The sequence below is a fragment of the Caloenas nicobarica genome, chromosome 24 (assembly GCF_036013445.1).
Source record: "Caloenas nicobarica isolate bCalNic1 chromosome 24, bCalNic1.hap1, whole genome shotgun sequence".
NCBI lineage: Eukaryota > Metazoa > Chordata > Aves > Columbiformes > Columbidae > Caloenas > Caloenas nicobarica.
In genome coordinates, this window is record NC_088268.1 from 6093822 (window position 1) to 6113108 (window position 19287).

At 63.7% G+C, this 19287-nt stretch overlaps 1 protein-coding gene across 1 annotated transcript; it reads right to left on the minus strand.

Moving 5' to 3' along the window:
• Nucleotides 1-206: 206 nt before the first annotated feature.
• Nucleotides 207-15651, minus strand: COL1A1 (collagen type I alpha 1 chain). Its single transcript, XM_065650948.1, has 51 exons — nt 15456-15651; nt 13625-13819; nt 13412-13446; nt 13282-13317; nt 13108-13200; nt 12954-13022; nt 12549-12593; nt 12285-12338; nt 12014-12067; nt 11835-11888; nt 11609-11662; nt 11460-11513; nt 11330-11374; nt 11044-11097; nt 10899-10943; nt 10692-10745; nt 10288-10386; nt 10158-10202; nt 9984-10082; nt 9701-9754; nt 9505-9612; nt 9213-9266; nt 8905-9003; nt 8638-8691; nt 8460-8558; nt 8108-8161; nt 7821-7874; nt 7664-7717; nt 7485-7538; nt 7256-7300; nt 7066-7164; nt 6682-6789; nt 6244-6351; nt 6090-6143; nt 5936-5989; nt 5725-5832; nt 5581-5634; nt 5163-5216; nt 4796-4957; nt 4537-4644; nt 4296-4403; nt 4049-4102; nt 3852-3959; nt 3594-3647; nt 3379-3486; nt 3236-3289; nt 2996-3103; nt 2634-2916; nt 2153-2343; nt 1835-2077; nt 207-1743 (listed from the first exon to the last, which is right to left on the minus strand). Exons 1-51 carry the CDS (start codon nt 15535-15537, stop codon nt 1597-1599), a joined length of 4362 nt encoding a protein of 1453 aa, XP_065507020.1. The 5' UTR covers nt 15538-15651; the 3' UTR covers nt 207-1596.
• Nucleotides 15652-19287: the final 3636 nt, after the last annotated feature.

Sequence of the window (19287 nt, forward strand, 5' to 3'; positions counted from 1 at the left end):
CTTCCTTCCTCTCCCCCCAGGGCAGCGGGGGGCTGAGCGAGGAGGAGGAGAAGGGCTGGGGGGGCGGACAGACGGACGGACGGGAGCGCAGACGCGCGGCGGGAGCGGAGCGGGAACAACCGGGACCGCGATGAGGGTCCCGCACCCCCGGGAAACCACAGGAACCCCCCAGAACCCCGAGAGCCGCCGGCCAAGAGCACCCCAGGTTTGTTGGATCATTTCACATGCTTTATTTCAGCAGTCAGAAAAAAATAATAAAAAAACAATTTCAAATTCTTATAATACATATACAAACTAGGTACAGACTCCGGAGCGCCCGGAGCATCCGCCGGCGATGGGCTGGGCCGGCAAGGCGGGGTTCGCGCCCTCCGTGCCCGGGGTGCAGGGATGGGGGTGCAGGGAGGGAGGGAGGGATGGATGGATGGAGGGTGATGAAGAAAAAGCTGCTGGAAGATGAGAGCGGAGCTGAAGATCCACCTGGAAAGCGGTTTGTCCTTTTTCCCTTTCGAGGTTTGAGTTTTTTTGGTTCTACCTTGCATTTGCTCCGGGCTTTGCTTGCAGGATGGGTGTGGGGGGGTAAATAGCACCTTTAGAAAATTCACAAGTTGAGCTGGGCAGCAAAGAATGGCGGGGGGGAAACAGAGGGAAATTAAAATAAATCAAGCTGAGTCGCATCTTTGGAGGCTGTAGCACCAAGCGATCCCGGCTCGGGTGTTGCGGGACCAAAATAAAAGATAATTAAACAAAATAAAATTAAAAAAAGGATAAAAATCCTGGGGGTAAGAAACCTCAGCGACTCCTGAGAGACCTTGAACGGAGGAAACAAAAAAAGTAAAAGATCAACAGAGCAACAAACCAGAGGGGGCGGGGGGGAGCATTAAGAGGCATTTAGAGGAACATTAGCACCTTTGCTCTGAACCTGGCAGGAAAGTCCCGGCACGGCTGAAAAACTCCAAACGAAGCTAAAACTACTTGAAAATGAAACAAAAACAACCCCAAAATTTAAAAAACAACCTAGAGCCCCGAAGCAGAGTGGTGAGGTAGCCTTCCAGAGCGGGGCTGCTCCCGGTGCAGGGGGGCGGTGCTGCCTGAATAAAACAGAATAAAAAATCAACCAAAACGAGGGATGGGGGGAGAGAGGGAAAACAACAACAAGAAGCAGATCATAACCAAGAATTAAACATCTTCCTTGCAGCAAAAAATTAATGTACTAATGAGATGCGAGAAGCAGAGAGGCCGGGGGGGGTCGGCTGGGGGGTCCGGCCGGTCCCGGCGCTCCGGGCTGGGGGTCGCACCGGGGGGCGCGGTGATTCGGTGAGCGGAGGAGAGGAGGGCAAGCAAGCGAACCCACTTCCTGGTGATTTTGTTTGAAAAGTCATTTATTTTTTTTTTTTTTTCGTTTAATGCTTTTTTTGAGGGGTTTTTTATGTTTTTCTTTTACGGAAATGCAAATGGTCTTAGAGACGCTGGATAGAAACCGACACAAATTCAAGTCCATGTGAAATTTTCTCCTTTTTTTTGGCTGTTTTTTGATTTTTTTTATTATTATTATTATTATTATTATTACTCTCTCCTGTTACGCGTGGGGCGTCCAGTTTACAAGAAGCAGACGGGGCTGATGTCGATGCCGAATTCCTGGTCTGGAGCGCCAACGTCCATGGGAGCCAAATCGATGATGGGCAGGCGGGAGGTCTTTGTTGTCTTGTACTCAATGACTGTCTTGCCCCAAGTGCCAGTGTGACTCTGCGGGAGGAGGGCAGGATCAGCCCCGTCCCAGAACGCGTCCCCCCAACTCCCGCGGTGCCCACCCCTGGTGACCGCCCCGTCCCCTCACCGTGCAGCCGTCCTCGGTGACACCGTAGGTGAAGCGACTGTTGCCCTCAGCCCGGATCTCGATCTCATTGGCTCCTTGCAGCAGCAGCGCTTTCTTCAGGTTCCCGCTGTCCTGGTCCATGTAGGCGACGCTGTTCTTGCAGTGGTAGGTGATGTTCTGGGACGCCTCGGTGGACATCAGGCGCAGGAAGGTCAGCTGGATGGCGACGTCGGCGGGGTCGGAGCCCTCACCACCGTACTCGAACTGCCGGAGAAGAGGTGTCAGGCACCGCAGAGCTGGTTGTCACCCCTGTCACCCCCCTTGTCGTCCCCTGCTCACCTGGAAGCCATCGCTCATTGTCTCGCCGAACCAGACGTGCTTCTTCTCCTTGGGGTTCTTGCTGAGGTACCAGTTCTTCCGAGCAATGGTGGCCTGGGTGGGGTAGACGCACGTCTCGCCCGTCTCCATGTTGCAGTAGACCTTGATGGCATCCAGGTTGCAGCCTTGGTTGGGGTCGATCCAGTATTCACCTGTGGGGCAGAGGGAGTGGGTCAGGAAGGGGGACGGGGGCAATGGGTGGATGGAGGATGGAGGGGAGGAGCAGGTGGGAGGGAAGGGGGTGCAGGGATGGGTGAGGGCGAGCTGGGAGAGATGAGGATGACAGGATGGTGGGTGGAGGTGAAGAGCAGCCGTGAGAGGGAGGATGAAGATGGAGGTGAGGAGCAGCCACGGGGATGGAGGAAGGCTGGAGGTGAGGAGCAGGTGGAGGGGACAGAGGGATGGAGCTCAGAGCATCCCGGCAGGATGTGGGGACACCGACCGCTCTTCCAGTCGCCGTGGCACATCTTCAGGTCGCGGCAGGTGCGGGCGGGGTTCTTGCGGGTGCCCTCAGGGCTGCGGATGTTCTCAATCTGTTGGCTCAGGCTCTTGAGGGTGGTGTCCACCTCCAGGTCCCGGTCGCGCATCACATTGGCGTCGTCAGCTCGGTAGTAGCGGCCACCATCGTGGGCCTTCTCCTGGGGCGGCTGGGGCAGGAAGCTGAAGTCGAAGCCGCCGCTGGGGGGGCCAGGAGGACCAGGGGGGCCGGGCGGGCCGGGGGGACCCTGCGGGAGGAGGAGGATGGTGAGCAGGAGATGAAGATGGGTGGCTCTGGTAGGCGGCAGCAGAGGGGCCGATACGTACGACGGGGCCGACGTCACCAGTGCGACCGCGGGGGCCGGGGGGGCCGATGGGGCCGGGCAGCCCATTGAGCCCGTCTTTGCCAGCAGCACCAGCGGAGCCGGGAGGACCCTGTGGGAGAGGAGAGGGGGTGACCACGGCCACCCTGGGCAGAGGAACCCGACGACAGCAGGACACTGCTCTGCTGCGGGGATCCCCCCACGATGCTCCAGCCTGACCAAGGGTGGTGGCTCAGGGACTCACCCGTGGACCAGCAGGACCAGAAGCACCAGAAGGACCTTGTTCACCAGGAGAGCCCTGTGCAAGGCAAGGGACACCTGTCAGCGCGTCGCGCTGCACCAGGACCTGGGACACATCCCGCAGCCACCGTCACCCCCAGGACTTACAGGAGGACCAGGTGGGCCCTGGAGACCAGAGAAGCCTCTGTGACCCTTCATGCCTCTGTCACCCTGTTCACCAGTTTCACCTTTGTCACCACGGGGACCTTGTGGACCCTGGAGGAAGAGGAGGAGGAAGATGTTGAGCAGGGTCCAGGCCAGCCACTGTCCCCGTGCCCACGGGGATGCAGAAGCACCAAGGAGGATGGAGAACGTCAACTCACAGCAGGACCACGAGCTCCAGCAGGACCAGGGGGGCCAGCAGGACCTTGGGGACCCTGGGACAGGAGAGAAGGGGACAGGTCAGAGCATCCTCCACCTTCTGCTGCCCCAGCCCAGGGCAGCGTTATCCCGACAGAGCGGGTGACATCTGGTGTCCCAGGGCAGCTCCTCCAGCCATGGGCGCTGTGCCAGGGTGGGGGGTGGGCCCATGCCCCATAACGGGGGGACCCCAGGGGGGCACTGGGCACAGTGTCACTTACGGTCTCACCACGATCTCCGCTCTTGCCAGCAGGACCGATAGGGCCAGGGGCACCAGGGGCACCAGGAGCACCAGGGGGGCCGGCGGGTCCAGTCTCACCACGGTCACCCTGTGAGGAGGAAAAGGACGAAGAAGAGACGTCAGTGTGGACAAGGACATCCCTGTGTACCCTCCCAGCCCCCTCCCCAGCCCACTCACCTTGGGACCAGCAGCACCGTCACGACCGGGGGCACCTTCAGCACCGGGAGCACCCTAGGGAGGAGCAGAGACCCCTTGTTAGGGCAGGTGGGGGGTGACGAGGGCCTGGGGGGCACCATCCTGCTCAGCCCAGTGCAGGCCCTGCTGAGCATCGACTGCAGCGTCCATCAGTGCTGCGAGTTGGTGAGTCCTCAGCGCAGCAAAGCCCAGGCTGACGTGGGGGGGGTCTGTGCCCCCCAACACTCACCTCACGTCCAGCTTCACCAGGAGGTCCAGCCAGGCCAGGGGGGCCCATGGGGCCGGGGGGACCGCGCTCGCCAGGGGAGCCGGAGGGACCTTGCTTGCCAGGTTCACCCTGCGGAGGAGAGAGGCCGGGGGGTGTCAGACTGAGCATCCCCCCCAGGGCCACGGCTGTGGGGATCACACGGGTGAGTTGGACCATGCGGGAGTCCCAGCACCATCTGACCCTGCAGCCCCCCGGTACTCACAGAGGGGCCGGGCAGCCCGGGGAAGCCTCTCTCTCCTCTCTGGCCAGGGAGGCCGACAACGCCGCGCTGGCCGGCGATACCCTGGGGTCCGGGGGTGCCGGGAGCGCCCTGCGGGGGGGACACGTGGCACCTCAGGGCGGTGGCAGCGACGGGGTCACCCTCGATGGAGGGGACGGCCGAGGGACGCCAGGCTGGGGGAGCACGATGCTGCCCGGCATCTCTGGCTCCGTGGAGGGCGTCCGACGGGGGGGTGACTTACGATGGGGCCGTCAGCGCCGGGAGCGCCCTTCTCGCCGGGGGGGCCGGGGGGACCAGCAGGGCCGGGCTCACCAGGGCGGCCAGCGGGGCCGGTTTCACCGCGGGGTCCTTTGCCACCTTCCTTCCCGCTGGGGCCGGGGGGGCCGGGGAGGCCGATGTTTCCCTGGAGGGGAGGGAGGCGATGCCGTCAGGCCGCAGCCTGGGAGCCCCCAGCTGCCAGCTGAAGGGTGGCCAGGGTGTCCCAGTGCCAACTGGGACAGAGCGGACACGTGGAGCCAAATGGATGGTGCCCAGCACCTCCTGTCCTGTGTCCCCTGTCACCCTCCTGCCCCCCTCCCACCCCCCCCACCTGCCCCGCGGGTACTCACGGAGGGGCCGGGGGGACCAACTCTTCCAGCAGCACCAGGGAAACCAGTAGCACCCTGGAAGGGAGAGAAACTGGAGTCACTAGGGCTGGGTCCAGGTGATGCCCCCACCACAGAACAGGGCCAGGGGACAGTCCCCTGGCTTGGAGCCACCGTGGGGAGCCCCAGAGCCGGTAGCCGGGGGAAAGTGTCCATCCGGGGGGAGATGGGGCTGGTGTGGGGGGATAAAGGCAAACTCCCCCTCCTCTGCTCAGCTCCATCCACCCCAGGTTGGGAGGGGCAGGGCTGGGGGTGCTGTGGCTCCCTCTGTCCCACAGTGTTGGAGGGATGGAGCAAAACATAGCGGGGACTTAGGCCACCTTGGGGGTGTTGTGTCTGGGGGGATCCCAAACCCCCCTCCCCACCATGACGTGGTACTTACAGGAGGTCCAGCGCTGCCGCGAGCACCTTTGGGACCAGGAGCACCAACAGCACCCTGAGGAGAAAGAGGAAGAGGAGGAGGAGAGGGGTGAGCTGCGCCGTGGGGCTGGACCCCGTTGGGGCATGAGGCGGGGGGGCAACTTACAGCAGGGCCAGGAGCGCCAGTAGGGCCAGCAGGGCCAGGGGGGCCGGCATCGCCTTTGGCTCCAGCATCACCAGGTTCACCTTTAGCACCAGGCTGGCCGTCGGCACCCTGGGGGGGGGGCGGGGATCAGCATCACCGGGGGGGCTCAGCATCGCCCCACGGGGCAGGATCAGGCTCCTGCGGTAGGGAGGAGCGAGGCCGTTGCACTTACGGGGGGGCCAGCAAATCCAGCAGGACCGGGAGGGCCGGGCTCACCGCGGTCACCCTGGGAGGGACAGAGAAAACAGTGTCACCCAGGCAGGGGACGTCAAGCAAGGGATGGTCACCCATGGCAAGGCCATCGGCCGGGGTGGGGGGACACTTACAGGAGCACCACGGGCACCAGTGGGACCAGCAGGACCGGGGGGACCAGCTTCACCCTGGAAAAGGGGAGGAAAAGCAAAAGAAAAGGTGAAGGCTGTGGTGAGGAGGTGGCGGTGGGTGCCTGGACACATCTTTCCGGGCAGGAGATGGTCCTACCTTGTCACCAGGAGCACCAGCGGGGCCGGGGGGGCCTATGGGGCCAGTCAGACCACGGAGACCGTCTTTGCCAGGAGCACCGTCAGCACCTTTGGGACCGGGGTCGCCCTGGGTGAGGAAGATGATGGTGGGTTACCTGGGGAGGTCCCTGCCAGGGATTCAACCCCCGAGGCACCCCTGGTTCTTCACCCCCCCAAGAGGGGCTGGGACCATCCTCCTTCTCCTGGGCTCCGGGGGCAGAGCTGGGCTCAGCTCGTGGTGAGGGACTGTCCCCAAGGGCCACACTGCTGGGGAAAGAGGTGGCACTGGGCATCCCTTCCCAGGGGGGCTGCTGCCCCGCCTTGGCTTACACATCCAGCTCCGAGGGGACGATGTGGGGAGACAGGGGTGGCTGGGAGCAGAGGAGCAGGGGGGTGTCAGGATTTTGGGGACACGCACTCTGTCACCCTTGGCGCCTGGCAGGCCGGCAGCACCGCGTTCTCCGGGCATTCCCTGCAGACCGGGAGGGCCCTGACCCCCGGGGGCACCGGGAGCACCAGCATCGCCCTGGGCAGGAGAGACAGAAAACGGGTGTTAGCGAAGCCCTTTGTCCCCAGCGCAGCGATGTCCCCATCACAGCAACATCCCCATTACAGGAACGTCCCTGTCACAGAAACATCCCCCCCACTTCACCGCCAGGAGCCGATCCCATGGGACATGCCCCAGTAAAGGGGGTGAAGCCAAACCCACCCCCCCTGTTTACATCCACCCCTCAAGAGCCCCTGTCTGGGTACAGTCCCCATCACCTGGGTGTCCCCAGTGCAGCGGAGCCCAAACACCCACCTTAGCACCATCGTTACCGGGAGCACCATTAGCACCACGAGGACCTTGGGGACCGGGGGGGCCTTGGACACCGCGTTCACCGGGGAAACCTCTCTCACCCTGGAGGGGGCAGAGACAGGCAGAGGCCGTCAGGGGGGTGGGGGCTATGGGGGGCCAGAGCCGGCTGGGGATTGACTGGGGGTCGACTTACCCTGGCACCAGCGGGACCGGGGGCACCAGCGTCTCCAGGGACACCCTGCAGGAGAGGGGTGCAGAGTCAACGCAGGGAGGGCAGAGGAGTCCCCTGGGAGGGAGGGGGTCCCCATCGCCTCGGGGTGTGCAGGGGTCACCGCAACAGCCCCCAGCCCGGCTGGGAAGCGGGCGATGGGAAGGGGACAGCGACAGTCCCGCACCGTGGTCATGCCGCCCCCCGCACTCACCTGCTCACCGGGCTTGCCAGCCTCGCCGGGGGGGCCAGCGGGGCCCGGCAGACCCTGGGAGGAAGAAGAGGGGCGATGAGGCACAACGGAGGCAGGTGACCAAAGGGGATGAGGACAGGGGCGATGTCACCCCCACCTGGGAGGGTTTGTCCCCTCGCAAGGGAAGGGATGTCCCTCACCTGGAAGCCGGGAGCACCAGCGGGACCTTGTTCACCTCTTTCTCCAGCGGGACCCTGGGGGAGAGGGGACGAGTGTGAGGGGGCACAGGGGACTCCTGAGCCCACTCTCCGGTGGCCACGCGTGGCCGTGGGTGGCCGCGGACTCGCTGATACTCACGGTTGGGCCAGGGGGACCTTGGGCTCCAGCTTCACCGTCTTTGCCAGCAGGACCCTGCAGGAGAGGGACAAGGAGGGGGACTCAGCGCCAGCCCCCACCCGCACCCAGCACTGCCCCCCGAGCGGGGCCACAGCATCTTCCGAGGGACAGAGACACCGTGGCCCTGTCACCTCCCTGCTGTCACCGTGCCACCTCAGCCCGCCGCCTTCCCCGTCCTCGGAGCCATCCCCAGCACCCACAGCCCGTCCTAGCCCCGCGTGGGGGCATCCTGCCGGGCGGGTACTCACCACAGCGCCGGGGGGGCCGGGGGCTCCTCTCTCACCGGGTTTGCCGGGCTCGCCCTGGAAACAGCAGAGAGGGTGAGACCAGAACGGGACCATGACATTGATGGGACCGTGACTCAGATGGGACGGTGACACTGACGGGCCAGTGACACCGACAGGCAGGAGCCCGCAGGCTTGGATGGTTCGGGGGATGCACCAGCATCGCTATCCCCGGGGGACACGTCTCTGCGCCACCCCGCTCGGGTCCCTGCGCCGCGGGAGCCACATCCCACTCGCAGCCACTTTCCCGGGTGGTGGCAGCGGCTGGCAGGGGGACCATCCCCACTCCCCCGCAGGCAGCTTCCCCGACACTCACCGCAGCACCTTTGGGACCGGGGAAACCCATCACACCAGCCTGGCCTCTGGCTCCGGGGGGGCCGGGAGGGCCGGGGCGACCATCTTGACCAGCGGGACCCTGTCACAGGTGAGTGAGCACCCCGTTAGCAGCGCCCATGGCAAGCGGGGGGGAACGGGGCATCGGCGGGGCCACTTACCGGGGGACCAGTCTTGCCGTCGGGACCAGGGCTGCCGGGGCTTCCAGTCAGACCCTGCAAGGGAGCAGGGGAGGTTTAGGGGGGTTCGGGAGCTCAGCGCTCCCAGAGATGCTCCAGCATCCCTGAAAGCGGTTCCTCCCCTGGCACAGAGTGCGCAGCAGCCGGTGTCTGTCCCCGCAGCGGGGCCACCGGCGCGGTGGCCATGCCAACGTCTCACGACTCCTCGCTGCCACCCCAGCCAGTGTGTCCCCGTGTCCCCGCGCTCACCTTGGCACCGGGGAGGCCGGGTTCTCCGGGGCGTCCGGCTTCACCAGGGGATCCTTTGGGGCCGACGGGGCCGGGGGAGCCACGCTCGCCAGGGGGACCCTGGGGGTGGGAGAGGACAGAGGTTACCCCAGCTGCAGGACGTTCTGCACGGTGGGGACCGCAGCCGTATTGCCAGAGGTGGCGGCAGCACAGAGCCAGCCCCACCACCGCACGGGCACGGGTGACAAACGCACGGTGTCCCTACAGCGCTGCTGAGGACACGGCTTTCCCGTTTCTCACCCAAACAGGAGGGAGACGTGGGCACCTACCTTGGGACCGGCGATGCCATCAGCACCGGGGAAACCACGGCTGCCGGGAGCACCCTGTGGGGGACAGGAAAGGGGTCAGTGTGGGGACACGGGTGACCTCGGGAGTGCTGGGGTGGGATGTGCCACTGTGGGACCCGGCCACTGGTGGGAGCAGCCTGGTGTCCCTGCTGAGATGCTCCACTGGGGATGTCACCACAGCAGGTGCCCTTTCTTGAGCACCCATGAGTCTCAGCCACTGGACACTGGGAGGAGGACAGGGATGGGACAGGGACATGGCAGGGAGGGGACTCACCCGTTCACCGGCGGGGCCGGGCAGCCCCGCAGGGCCGGGCTCACCGCGAGCTCCTCTCTTTCCTTCCTCGCCAGCCGGGCCGGGGGGACCTTGGACACCAGCGGGGCCCTGGGGGCGACGGGAGGGATGAGCACCCAGTGGGGCACGGGAGCCAGGAGGGGCCGAGCCCCCGAGGAGGCAGAGGGGCGTCACTTACGGGTTCGCCTTTGGCACCAGTGTCGCCTTTGTTGCCGGGAGCACCGGGCTCACCCTGGACGGGAAGGAGAAGAGTAAAAAGTCATTTACCACCGGATCGATGGGCACAGGGAGCTCCCACCGCATCCCACCGCAGCGGGGGACATTCAGCATCCCTCAGCCCCCAGCACCATCCCGTGCCTGCGGGAGGGACACCAGAGGGGACATCTCTGGGACAGCAGCTCGCGGGAGCAGAACAGATTCAGCCCCGGGAGGAGGTGGGTGGAGGGTCCGGGGATACTCACAGCGTTACCCTTGGGGCCGGGGGCACCGCTGGGACCCTGGGGGCCAGAGGGGCCACGGGCACCGGGGAAGCCGGGAGCGCCAGCGATGCCAGGAGCACCCTAGAAGAGGCAGAGAAGGCGGTGAGGGAGCCATACGGACCTTCATCCCAGAGCCGGGGGGTCAGGGACACTCACAGTTGCGCCCTTGGCACCAGGTTGACCATCAGCACCGGGGTTGCCCTATGGAGAGAGGAGGAGGAGGGTGGTTACGTGGAGCCAGCAGCACATGAGGCCAAAGGGCGAGGAGCTGTCGGATGCCACTTACAGCAGGACCAGCAGCGCCAGCAGGGCCGGGGGGACCAGGCTCACCGCGAACACCTTGGGGACCTTCGCTGCCACGAGCACCCTGGGGACCAGTCTCACCCTGGGGAGGAAGAAGAGGGAGGAAGAGCTGTGAGTGTGAGGCCGCCCTGAACCCCTGAGGGGCTGATCCCGCCGCCCAGAGGCAGAGCCAGGAGAGACGGACCAGACATGGGCCTGGCTGGGAACGTCCCTGCTGTCCCTGCCAACGCCGAGCCTGTGGCGCGTCGAGTTTCTCATTTTTGGGCCACGTGGGGAACCCATTTGAGACTCGGTCCTTCCTTCCCACCACTCCACGCTCCCAATTTCCACCAGTTTCTCCCAGCCCAAGAGATGCCACTCGGGACGGGACAGTCAGGCAGGTCCTACCTTGGCACCAGCAGCGCCGGGGAAGCCGGGGGGGCCAGCGGGGCCGGTGGGACCCTGGATGGGAGAGAGGACACGTGTTGGGGGCGATCCCACCTCACAGGTGGTGCCGGGGGGCTTTCCGGCCCTGGTGGAGCTCAACGGGATGTCAACAGGAGAAACCGGAGCTGGTGCCGAGTGTCACCGGGGGTGGGTCTGGGGGTTACTTACAGGGGGACCAGCAGCACCGGGAGCACCGTCGTTACCGCGAGCGCCCTGCGGGAGGGGAGGCACCCGTTAGTGATGCCCGTGGCAGCAGAGGTGCCCCCAGCCCCGCCAGGCAGGGGGCTCGTCCCTGCCCAAACCAGGTACTCACAGCAGGGCCGGAGGGACCGGGGCGGCCTCTCTCGCCGGGAAGACCGCGAGGACCCTGGGGAGGGAAGAGGACACGTTTTTGTCACCAAGGGAGACAGTTTACCTTTTTGGGGCCTCCTCCCACCCATGTGCCCCCAGCCCCCCAGTCCATCCTGCAGTGACATTTCCAATAGGTGGAACCGCCCTGGCCCCATCCCTGGGGAACGCCCCCAAGGACAAGCTGTTTATCCATCAAATCTCGTCCCACATCCCCGTTTGCTGGCCAAGGCCAGACCCCAGTCACTCACCATCTGCCCAGGGGCTCCGTTCTCGCCGGGGCTGCCGGGCTCGCCCTAGGAGAAAGGACAAGGTTGGGGGTGCCGCTGCGGGGGGGCAGCGATGGCGTTACAGGGACAGGGTGACACTGCTGCTCCTCACCTTGGGGCCAGCGGGACCTGGCTCACCCTTGGCACCGTCCAGACCACTGAAACCCTGCGGAAAAGAGGAGAAAGGGGGTTCAGGAGGGGACCTGCCGTAGAGGTTGGGCTCCCCGTTCCCCCCAGTCTCACGAGCCGGGGGGGACTCACCCTGTGACCCTTCATGCCTGGCAGACCAGCAGTTCCAGGGAGACCCCGCGCACCCTAGGAGAGAAGTGGGAGTGATGGAGACACCTGGGGGTCTGTCCCCACACCCCTGTCCCCGGGGGGGGCAGACGGCTCATGTCATGTCCTTGCTTTGCCACCAGGCAGGGCACGGCAGGGGTGTCCCCTCCTGTGCCTCCCTGGGGAGGGGACCCCAGCAGGAGCATCTCACCTGGGGGCCGGGGGGGCCGCGCTCCCCGGGACGGCCGGGCTTTCCAGCTTCACCCTAAGGAGAGGGACACTGCGTTGGTGGCACGTCCCCAGGCCAGGTGGCTCCTGCTCACCTCGGGGGCTGCCAGGGCCACCAAGCCCCAAACTCAGTGGGGGAACCCCTATCCTGAGGCCACTTACATCGTCTCCATTCTTGCCAGGGGGGCCGGCGGGACCACGGGGACCCATGGGACCCTAGGAGAGATGCAGGGTGGGGATGAGGGTGCTGTGAGTGGCAACTGTCCCCTGTCACCCCGTCCCCTGTCCCCGGGCTGGGCAGTGCCAGGCCCCGGCAGCCCTGTCCCATGGCTCCCAGCACAGGGACAGTGTGGTCATGGCCAGCGCTGGCAACAGGTGGCCTTGTCCCCATCCCCGCAGGGTGTCAGGCTGGAGCGGAGGTGACAGGACTCACAGAAGCACCAGGTTCTCCGGGTTCACCAGGGGGACCTTGGAAACCTTGAGGACCCTGCAGGTTGGTGGGAAAAAAGAAACAAATAAAGGAAAAAATGGGTTAGAAATTGAGAAGATTGGGCCTGAAGACCCTGGTGGCAGTGCAAGGACATGTGTCCCCACATGTTTCCACAGCCATTGGGAGGGGTGGGATGTCCTGTCCCGTCTTCGGTCCATCCCATCCCACCCGTGGGGCTGCATGTCCCCAGAAGGGGGGGACACTCACCGGGGCACCAGGAGGGCCGGGGAGACCACGGGGACCAGCTGGGCCCTGGAAGGAGAACGGAGAGTGGTGATGAGCGGCTGCCACGTCACCCTGTCCCTGTCCCCATTGCCACCCCATCCCTGTTCCCATTACCACTCATTCCCTGTCCCTGTTGTCATCCCATCTTTGTCCACACTGCTACACCATTGCCACCCCATCACTACCCCATCCTGTCCCCATCGCCACCCCATCCCTGTTCCCATCGCCACCCCATCCCTGTCCCCATCACCTCCAGGACCGATCCCTCCCCATTCCTCCCACCTCAGCACCGCCGGCACGGGAAGCGCTGCCGGCCCCTCGCCTGGTTCACACCCCCACATCCCCGCTGTGTCCCCCCGTGGGTCCCGTGTCCCCCCCAGCACTCACCATGGGGCCGGGCACGGCCATGCCACCAGCTTTCTCGTCGTAGCCATAAGACATTTGAGGAGCGAAGTTCTGCAGGCACGAAGGAGAACAGGGAGTGAGGGGGTGCAGATACCTCCATGGGGGTCTGCACCGCCGGGGACCCCCCCATACTCACTCCGCCAAGGCCTGGGGGTCCTGGAGGGCCTGGGGGTCCCGGGAGGCCAGGCTGTCCAGGGATGCCATCTCTGCCAGGGGGGCCGGGCAGTCCCTGCGGGAGGGAAGAGGAGGGTGAGCCCCAGCGGGACGGGGGTCCCAGCGGAGCGGGGGCCTCTGTGGGCGCCATACCCACCCTGTCTCCTTTGGGGCCAGTGTCTCCCTTAGGGCCCTGTCGGGGAGAGACAAGACGGGCGGTTAGAAAAGGGTTTCAAGAAAAACAGGTGGGGTGTGTCGTGGGGTTTGGGTGGCAAGGGAGCCCTTACCTCTACTCCAGCGCTCTCTGGGTAGACAGGGGAGGCTGTGGAAGGAAGAACGAGCACTGAGAGGAGCCCAGTGTGACCCAGCAACCCCCCAGCCCCCCACCCATCCTGCACCCCAACACCCGGGGGAGGATGTTGAGCTGGGGCAGGGTCCGGCCCCGCTACACCCCAGGACCACCCGCCTGCGCCGGGATGGGGACGGGGCAGCCACGGTACCGTCGGTGTCGGGACAGATGGGACAGCACTCTCCGAAGGGGATCTCGGCATTGGGACAGTCCGAGGTGTCCTCGCAGATCACCTCGTCGCAGAGGATGTTGCCACTGTCACAGACACAGATCTGGCAGGGTTCTGGTTTCCACACATCCTTGTCGTTGTATGTTAGTCCATCCTGCACGCAGCTTCCAGTTTGGACTGGGAGAGACAGGACAGGGCAGGGGGAGCGTGAGGGTGGGGTACATGGCAGCGGCCCCCCGCACAGCCCTTCTCCTGCTCTTCCCCCTTCATCCCCCCTCGCTCCTGCAGCGTTTCTCCCTTCATCTGTTTCTCATCAACCCATCGCGGTGACACAGGAAAAGCACCACAATAAACTTCCCACATTCACTGGAATTTAAACAAAAACCTCCAGCCAATTGCTACGTCCCCCGGCAGACAGGGCCAAGGCAAATACCCCCGCGGCGGGCAGGGGGCTGGCACAGGGGTGCCCCTGTCTGCAGGGGATGGGGACGGGATGGGACAGGATGGGATGGGATGGGACGGGACGGGATGGGACAGGATGGGATGGGGTGGGGGGATCGCAGAGCTGCTGGGTGGGTTGGCCCCATGTCTGGGCTGAAATTAGATCCAGGCGGCTGCGGCCGGGGCTGGCTCGGACCAGATGGGGAATGAGGCCGGGGCCGGGGGGGCCGAGGGGTTGGGGGGGCGGGGGGCAGCGCGCCAGGGCTGGGGCTGCCCCGCCGTGGGGAAAGGTCCCCGGGGGGCACGGGGCTGTCCCGGCCCATGGCCCCTTGTGTGGCAAGGGCAGAAAAAGGCAAAATGCAGAATGTAAAAGGCAAAATGCAGAACATCAAATGCAAAACATCAAATGCAAAACGTAAAATGCAAAATGTAGAATGTAAAATGCAAAATGTAGAATGGATTTTGTCAAAAGGCAAAATGCAGAACGCAAAATGAAAAAAAAAAAAAAAGGCACAAAAAATATCTCCCCCAAACGACAAAATTGGGCAAAACGTGAAGGACACCCCAGGCCTGGCTCCGTCCCAGGGTCCCCCGTGTCCCCAGGCCGGCAGGTGGCAGCGGAGCAGCGCAGGGGGGACCCGGGGGGACCCGGGGGGGCCTGTGACCCCTGCCGTGCCCCGGCCCCCGAGCCCCCGGCCCCGCTGCAGCCCTTCGGGGGCCACGGGGCGAATCCCTGTCCCCTGTCTCCTGTCCCCTGTCCCCCGTCCCGTCCCGTCCCGTCCCCTGCCAGCCCCGCCGCTCCCGGCCGCCGCCGTTTCCCTGATGAATCATCCGAGACTTTTCTAATTCTTTCCTGATGGCTTCTGCAGATCCCGGGGCCGGGCCCCCCCTCCCCTCCGCTCCCCCCTGGCCGCTCTCCCGCGCTCTTTCCCCCCTTTCCCTCCCTCCTCCCGGCTCCCCCGGCCCCTCTGCCCGTCCCTCCCTCCCGCTGCTGGCAGGACGCCCCGACTCTGTGCCAGCACAGACCCCTCGAACCCCTTCGCCCCCGGCCCCAAATCCCTCAACTCACTTTTTCCACCTTTTCCCCCCCGCCCCTTTTTTTTTCCTCCTAATTTCACCAACTTTTTTTTTTTTTTTTTTTCTCCAGATGCCACCCACCCCTTGATCCTTCCCCAGCGCCATGGCAGCTGGACCGAGCGTCGAAGATGCCACCGGACCCCACATCCCACCCACCGTCCTGCACCCACCCTCTATCCTGCACCCACCCGCACCCCACATCCCACCCGCTGCCCCACATCCCACCCGCTGCCCCACATCCCACCCGCCACCGCGTCCCAGCCGCGGCGAGGCCAGCACGCCGCCGGCTACTCACTGTCTTCTTCTCCTTGCCCACGGGTGAGTAGCACAGTCGCTGCTATCAACAGCAGTAACCGAGAATCCACAAAGCTGAACATGTCTAAATATTAGACATGTAGACTCTTTGGGTCTCTTTTGTTCTTAGGTCGGGGTCATACGGGGCCGATCGACTCTGGAGCTCCAAACCCAGACCCCAGCAGAAACTTCCTACTGCCCTTGCCCGTCCCTCTCCGCCCTTATATACGGTGCAGCGGCGGGGAGAGGTGGGACCCGCCGCGACCGGGGAATTTTGGACAGCCCCTCGGCCAATCAGCAGCACCCAGCAAGTCGGGGGGCACCCCTCGCACCCCCCCGTCCGTCTATGCACACGCATACACAGACGTGCACACGCGTGTCGTCCCACAGTGGGGCTGGGAGCGGCGGTGGTGGGGCGGATGGGAAGGGGATGCCGGGGTGGGTGGGATGGGGGTTTGGGAGGTTTGTGGGGGCTCTGGGGGCAGGTTGTGGGGGCTTTGGGGAGGTTTTTCACATCCCGAGATGTTTGGGTTCTGGATGTGGCTGGGCGGGTGAAGATGTGGCACGTGGCACCTTGGGGACCCTGGTGCCACACGACGCCAGGTGCCACGCCGGGGGGTTGGGGGGCTGCAAACACCTGGTCCCTCCAGCGACCCCCCCCCACCATGGCACCCACCCCCACACCAGGGGCCTCAACACCCCCTGTCCCCCGAGAACCAAACCCCCACACGGGGCAAAGACCAAGGGCATGAGCACCCAGAGCATCCCCTGGGTGAGGATCCCCCCGTGGGACCCCGACCCACAGACACCCCAAAACACCACCAGGAACCACTTGCTTCTTTTTTTTTTTTCCCCTTTTTTTCCATCTTTTTCCTTTCTTTTCCTCGATCCTCTCCCTCTCGCCATCCCGCTCCCCTCTCTGCCCCCCTGGCACGCCTCCACCGCCGTTTCCACATTTGAAGGAGCCACGTTGGTTGGAAAAAGCAAAAGCTCGTTGACAATAATCCACAATCTACTGTGCAATTTGGGGAGGGTGTAATTACATGCCAAAAAAATATACGTATTTACCAGGGCCGGGGTGGCCGCCTGGAGCTCAGGGATGGAGGGGGGACGGAGCACTGCAAGGGGAATGTGGCACTTGGGGGAGGCACCCCCTCTCTTAAGGGGTGATTTTTTTTTTTTTTTTTTAGGGAAGGGGGAGGAAAGGGCTGAGTCCCACCCTTGTGCCTCCATTTCCCCTCTCCGCCATGCTGAGGGCTTGCAGGCTACTGGGGACACTGGGAACACTGGGAGCACTGGGAACACTGGGCTGACTGCAGAGGGAAACCACGTCCAAGCGGGAGCTCCCACCAAGTTTCTTCTTTATTATTCTTTTTTTTTTTTTTTCAGGAAAAAATAAATCAATGCAATTTAACAATGAAATAACGGGGCTGGGGTGGGGAGGGACACGTCGATAGAGAAAAAAATAAAACCCAACACCCTCGCAGTGGTGACCTCTCCAGGTCTTCTTTTCCAGCCTGCAATCAAATGCAAAGAAAAAACCCATTCCAGGAGTGATCTGTGTGGGCTGCAGACACAAACATGCATGCACGTATGCGCACACACACAGATGTGTGCGTGCACACACAGGCATACATGTATGCACACAGATGCACATGCAGATACACACATGCATGCACATGCAGATGAACACGCACATGCACACAGATGCACACGTGCACACACAGCCGAACATGCACACACACACAGATGCACACACAGACGAACACACGCACACAGATGCACATGTAGATGAACACACACAGATGAACATGCACACATGCACACGCATGCAGCCGGCCGCGCGTGCGCAGGCACCACTGGCCGTCGCTCAGCCTGTATCTGTGCACCCGAGACACGTTGCAGGCGAAGGCTCCTCCAATCCAGCCCCAGCGACTCGCAAACCCCTGGCCGGGCTCCAGCCTGAAGATGTGTCTTTAATTTTTGCAGCATGACAGAAAAGAAAAGAATGTCATCGTGTGTTTTTTTATTTTTTTTTTTTATATGCATGGAGAGGGAGGAAAAAAAGGGGGGGGAGAACAGGACGATGCCACCTCATCAGCCCCCGGCCGCCCGCCCCAGGAATGCAGGAGGGTTTGGTGCAGGGGCTGGGGGCTGGGAGGGGAACGGGAAGAAGTCCGACTTTAAAAAAAATAATAAATAATAAGATTTTTTTAAAAAGAAAAAAGCCTGGAAAATCCATTAGGATCCTCAGAAGTGAAACGGGAGAAGCCGAGCGTAGGCCTGGGCCGGCTCCTGCGGGTGCGGGATGGGGACGCCTGGGGTGCTGGGACTCGAGGGGACCCTCCTGCTCCTCTGGGACATTGGGACGGGGGGCTGTCACCCGCAGCCACATCCTTTGGGGGGCTCCAAGACCTGTTCTTGCACACCCTGGACTGGTTTCACTGGTGCCAACTGGACCTGCAGCTGGTGGTGCGGGAACAGAGGCGTCTGTCCCAAAAACTCAGTGCTCACCCCAGAAAATTGGTGGGTGCCCCAGAAGGTCAGTCAGCGCCCCCATAGTGGGGGGCGTCCCACAGGGGGGTGGGGGCAGCAGCTGCCTCAGTCCCCTTTGGGTAGGACCTACCGAAAAGCAGAGCTGGGGCCGGGGGGGCTGTTTGTGCCGGGAGGAGCTGCAGCAGCCGCCGCATCTGGAGCGAGTTAAACTCCCCCCCTCCCGGCAGCGCCGACACATGGAGCCCATTAACTCCCATTCCCCCCCATTCCCCACTCACAGCCCCGCACCAGCTCCCCGCACGGCCCTGCTCCCCATCCCAAACCCAGCCCTGCTCTCATCGGTCACCCCTGGGACACCGGGGTCCCCCCGGCTCGGCAGCTTCGCCCGGGATGGGGTCCTGGTGAGGATGGGGCCAGTGGCAGCTGGTGTCCCGTGAGCTGGTGACACGCAGGTGTTTGACCCCCATAATGGGGTCTGACCCCAGCGAGGTCCTTGCTGCAGGAACCCTCCTGCTCCCCAAACCCAGAACACCTCGCTCCCCCTTTTCCATCCCTGGCGGGGACGTGGTGGACACCGGCTGCCTCAGTTTCCCCGTGGCCGCAGCCCGCAGCGGCACCGCCCCGGCTATTCCTGGTGGCCGTGGGCCCGCGGCGCCTCAATTGTGGCAACACCCGGTAATCACGGCAGCGACTCCGGCTATTTCCAGCCGCCGGCGCAGGCAGGAACAGCTAAATTGGCCTTTGGGCTGCCAGTGCCACGCTGCTGCCGGGGCACTGCCTGCCGGGGGGGTCCCAAACCAGGATGCTCATGTCCCCAAGGGAGTGGTATAGGGACCCCCAGTTTGAGGGGGGGACATGCAGTTGACAGCCTCGCCCTGTGTGCTGGTGGTCCCTGGGGGGTACAAGAGGAGGGGGATTTGACTTTGCCTTCTCCCAGGCTTGGATCCCTCCTTGGGGGGTGGCTCATCTGCACCCCCGTATCATGGGACTGGGGTCCAAAGCGGGGCTGGGGGATGCAGGGGGCATCCCCTGGGTCATTGGGGATTTGGGGGGCAAGGGGGCTTGGGGGGGGCGTTTCCCGGGCAGGGAGCAGCAGCCCAGCCTGGGCCCCCACCGTCTGGGCTCGCAGAGCCGGGATGGAAATTCTGAGGGCCGAGCTCCACGCCGAACATTTTCCATTGCCAGTTTGCTTCCCTGCTTGCTCTTTTTCCCTTTTATTTTCTTTTCTTCTTTTTTCCCCCCTTTTTCTCCTTTTCAGTTTCACTGAAGAATTTGCTGGTCCCGCCTGTGGCCCCCCCCACACCCCCTGGGGTGATGCTCCCCAGCCCTGTCCCAGC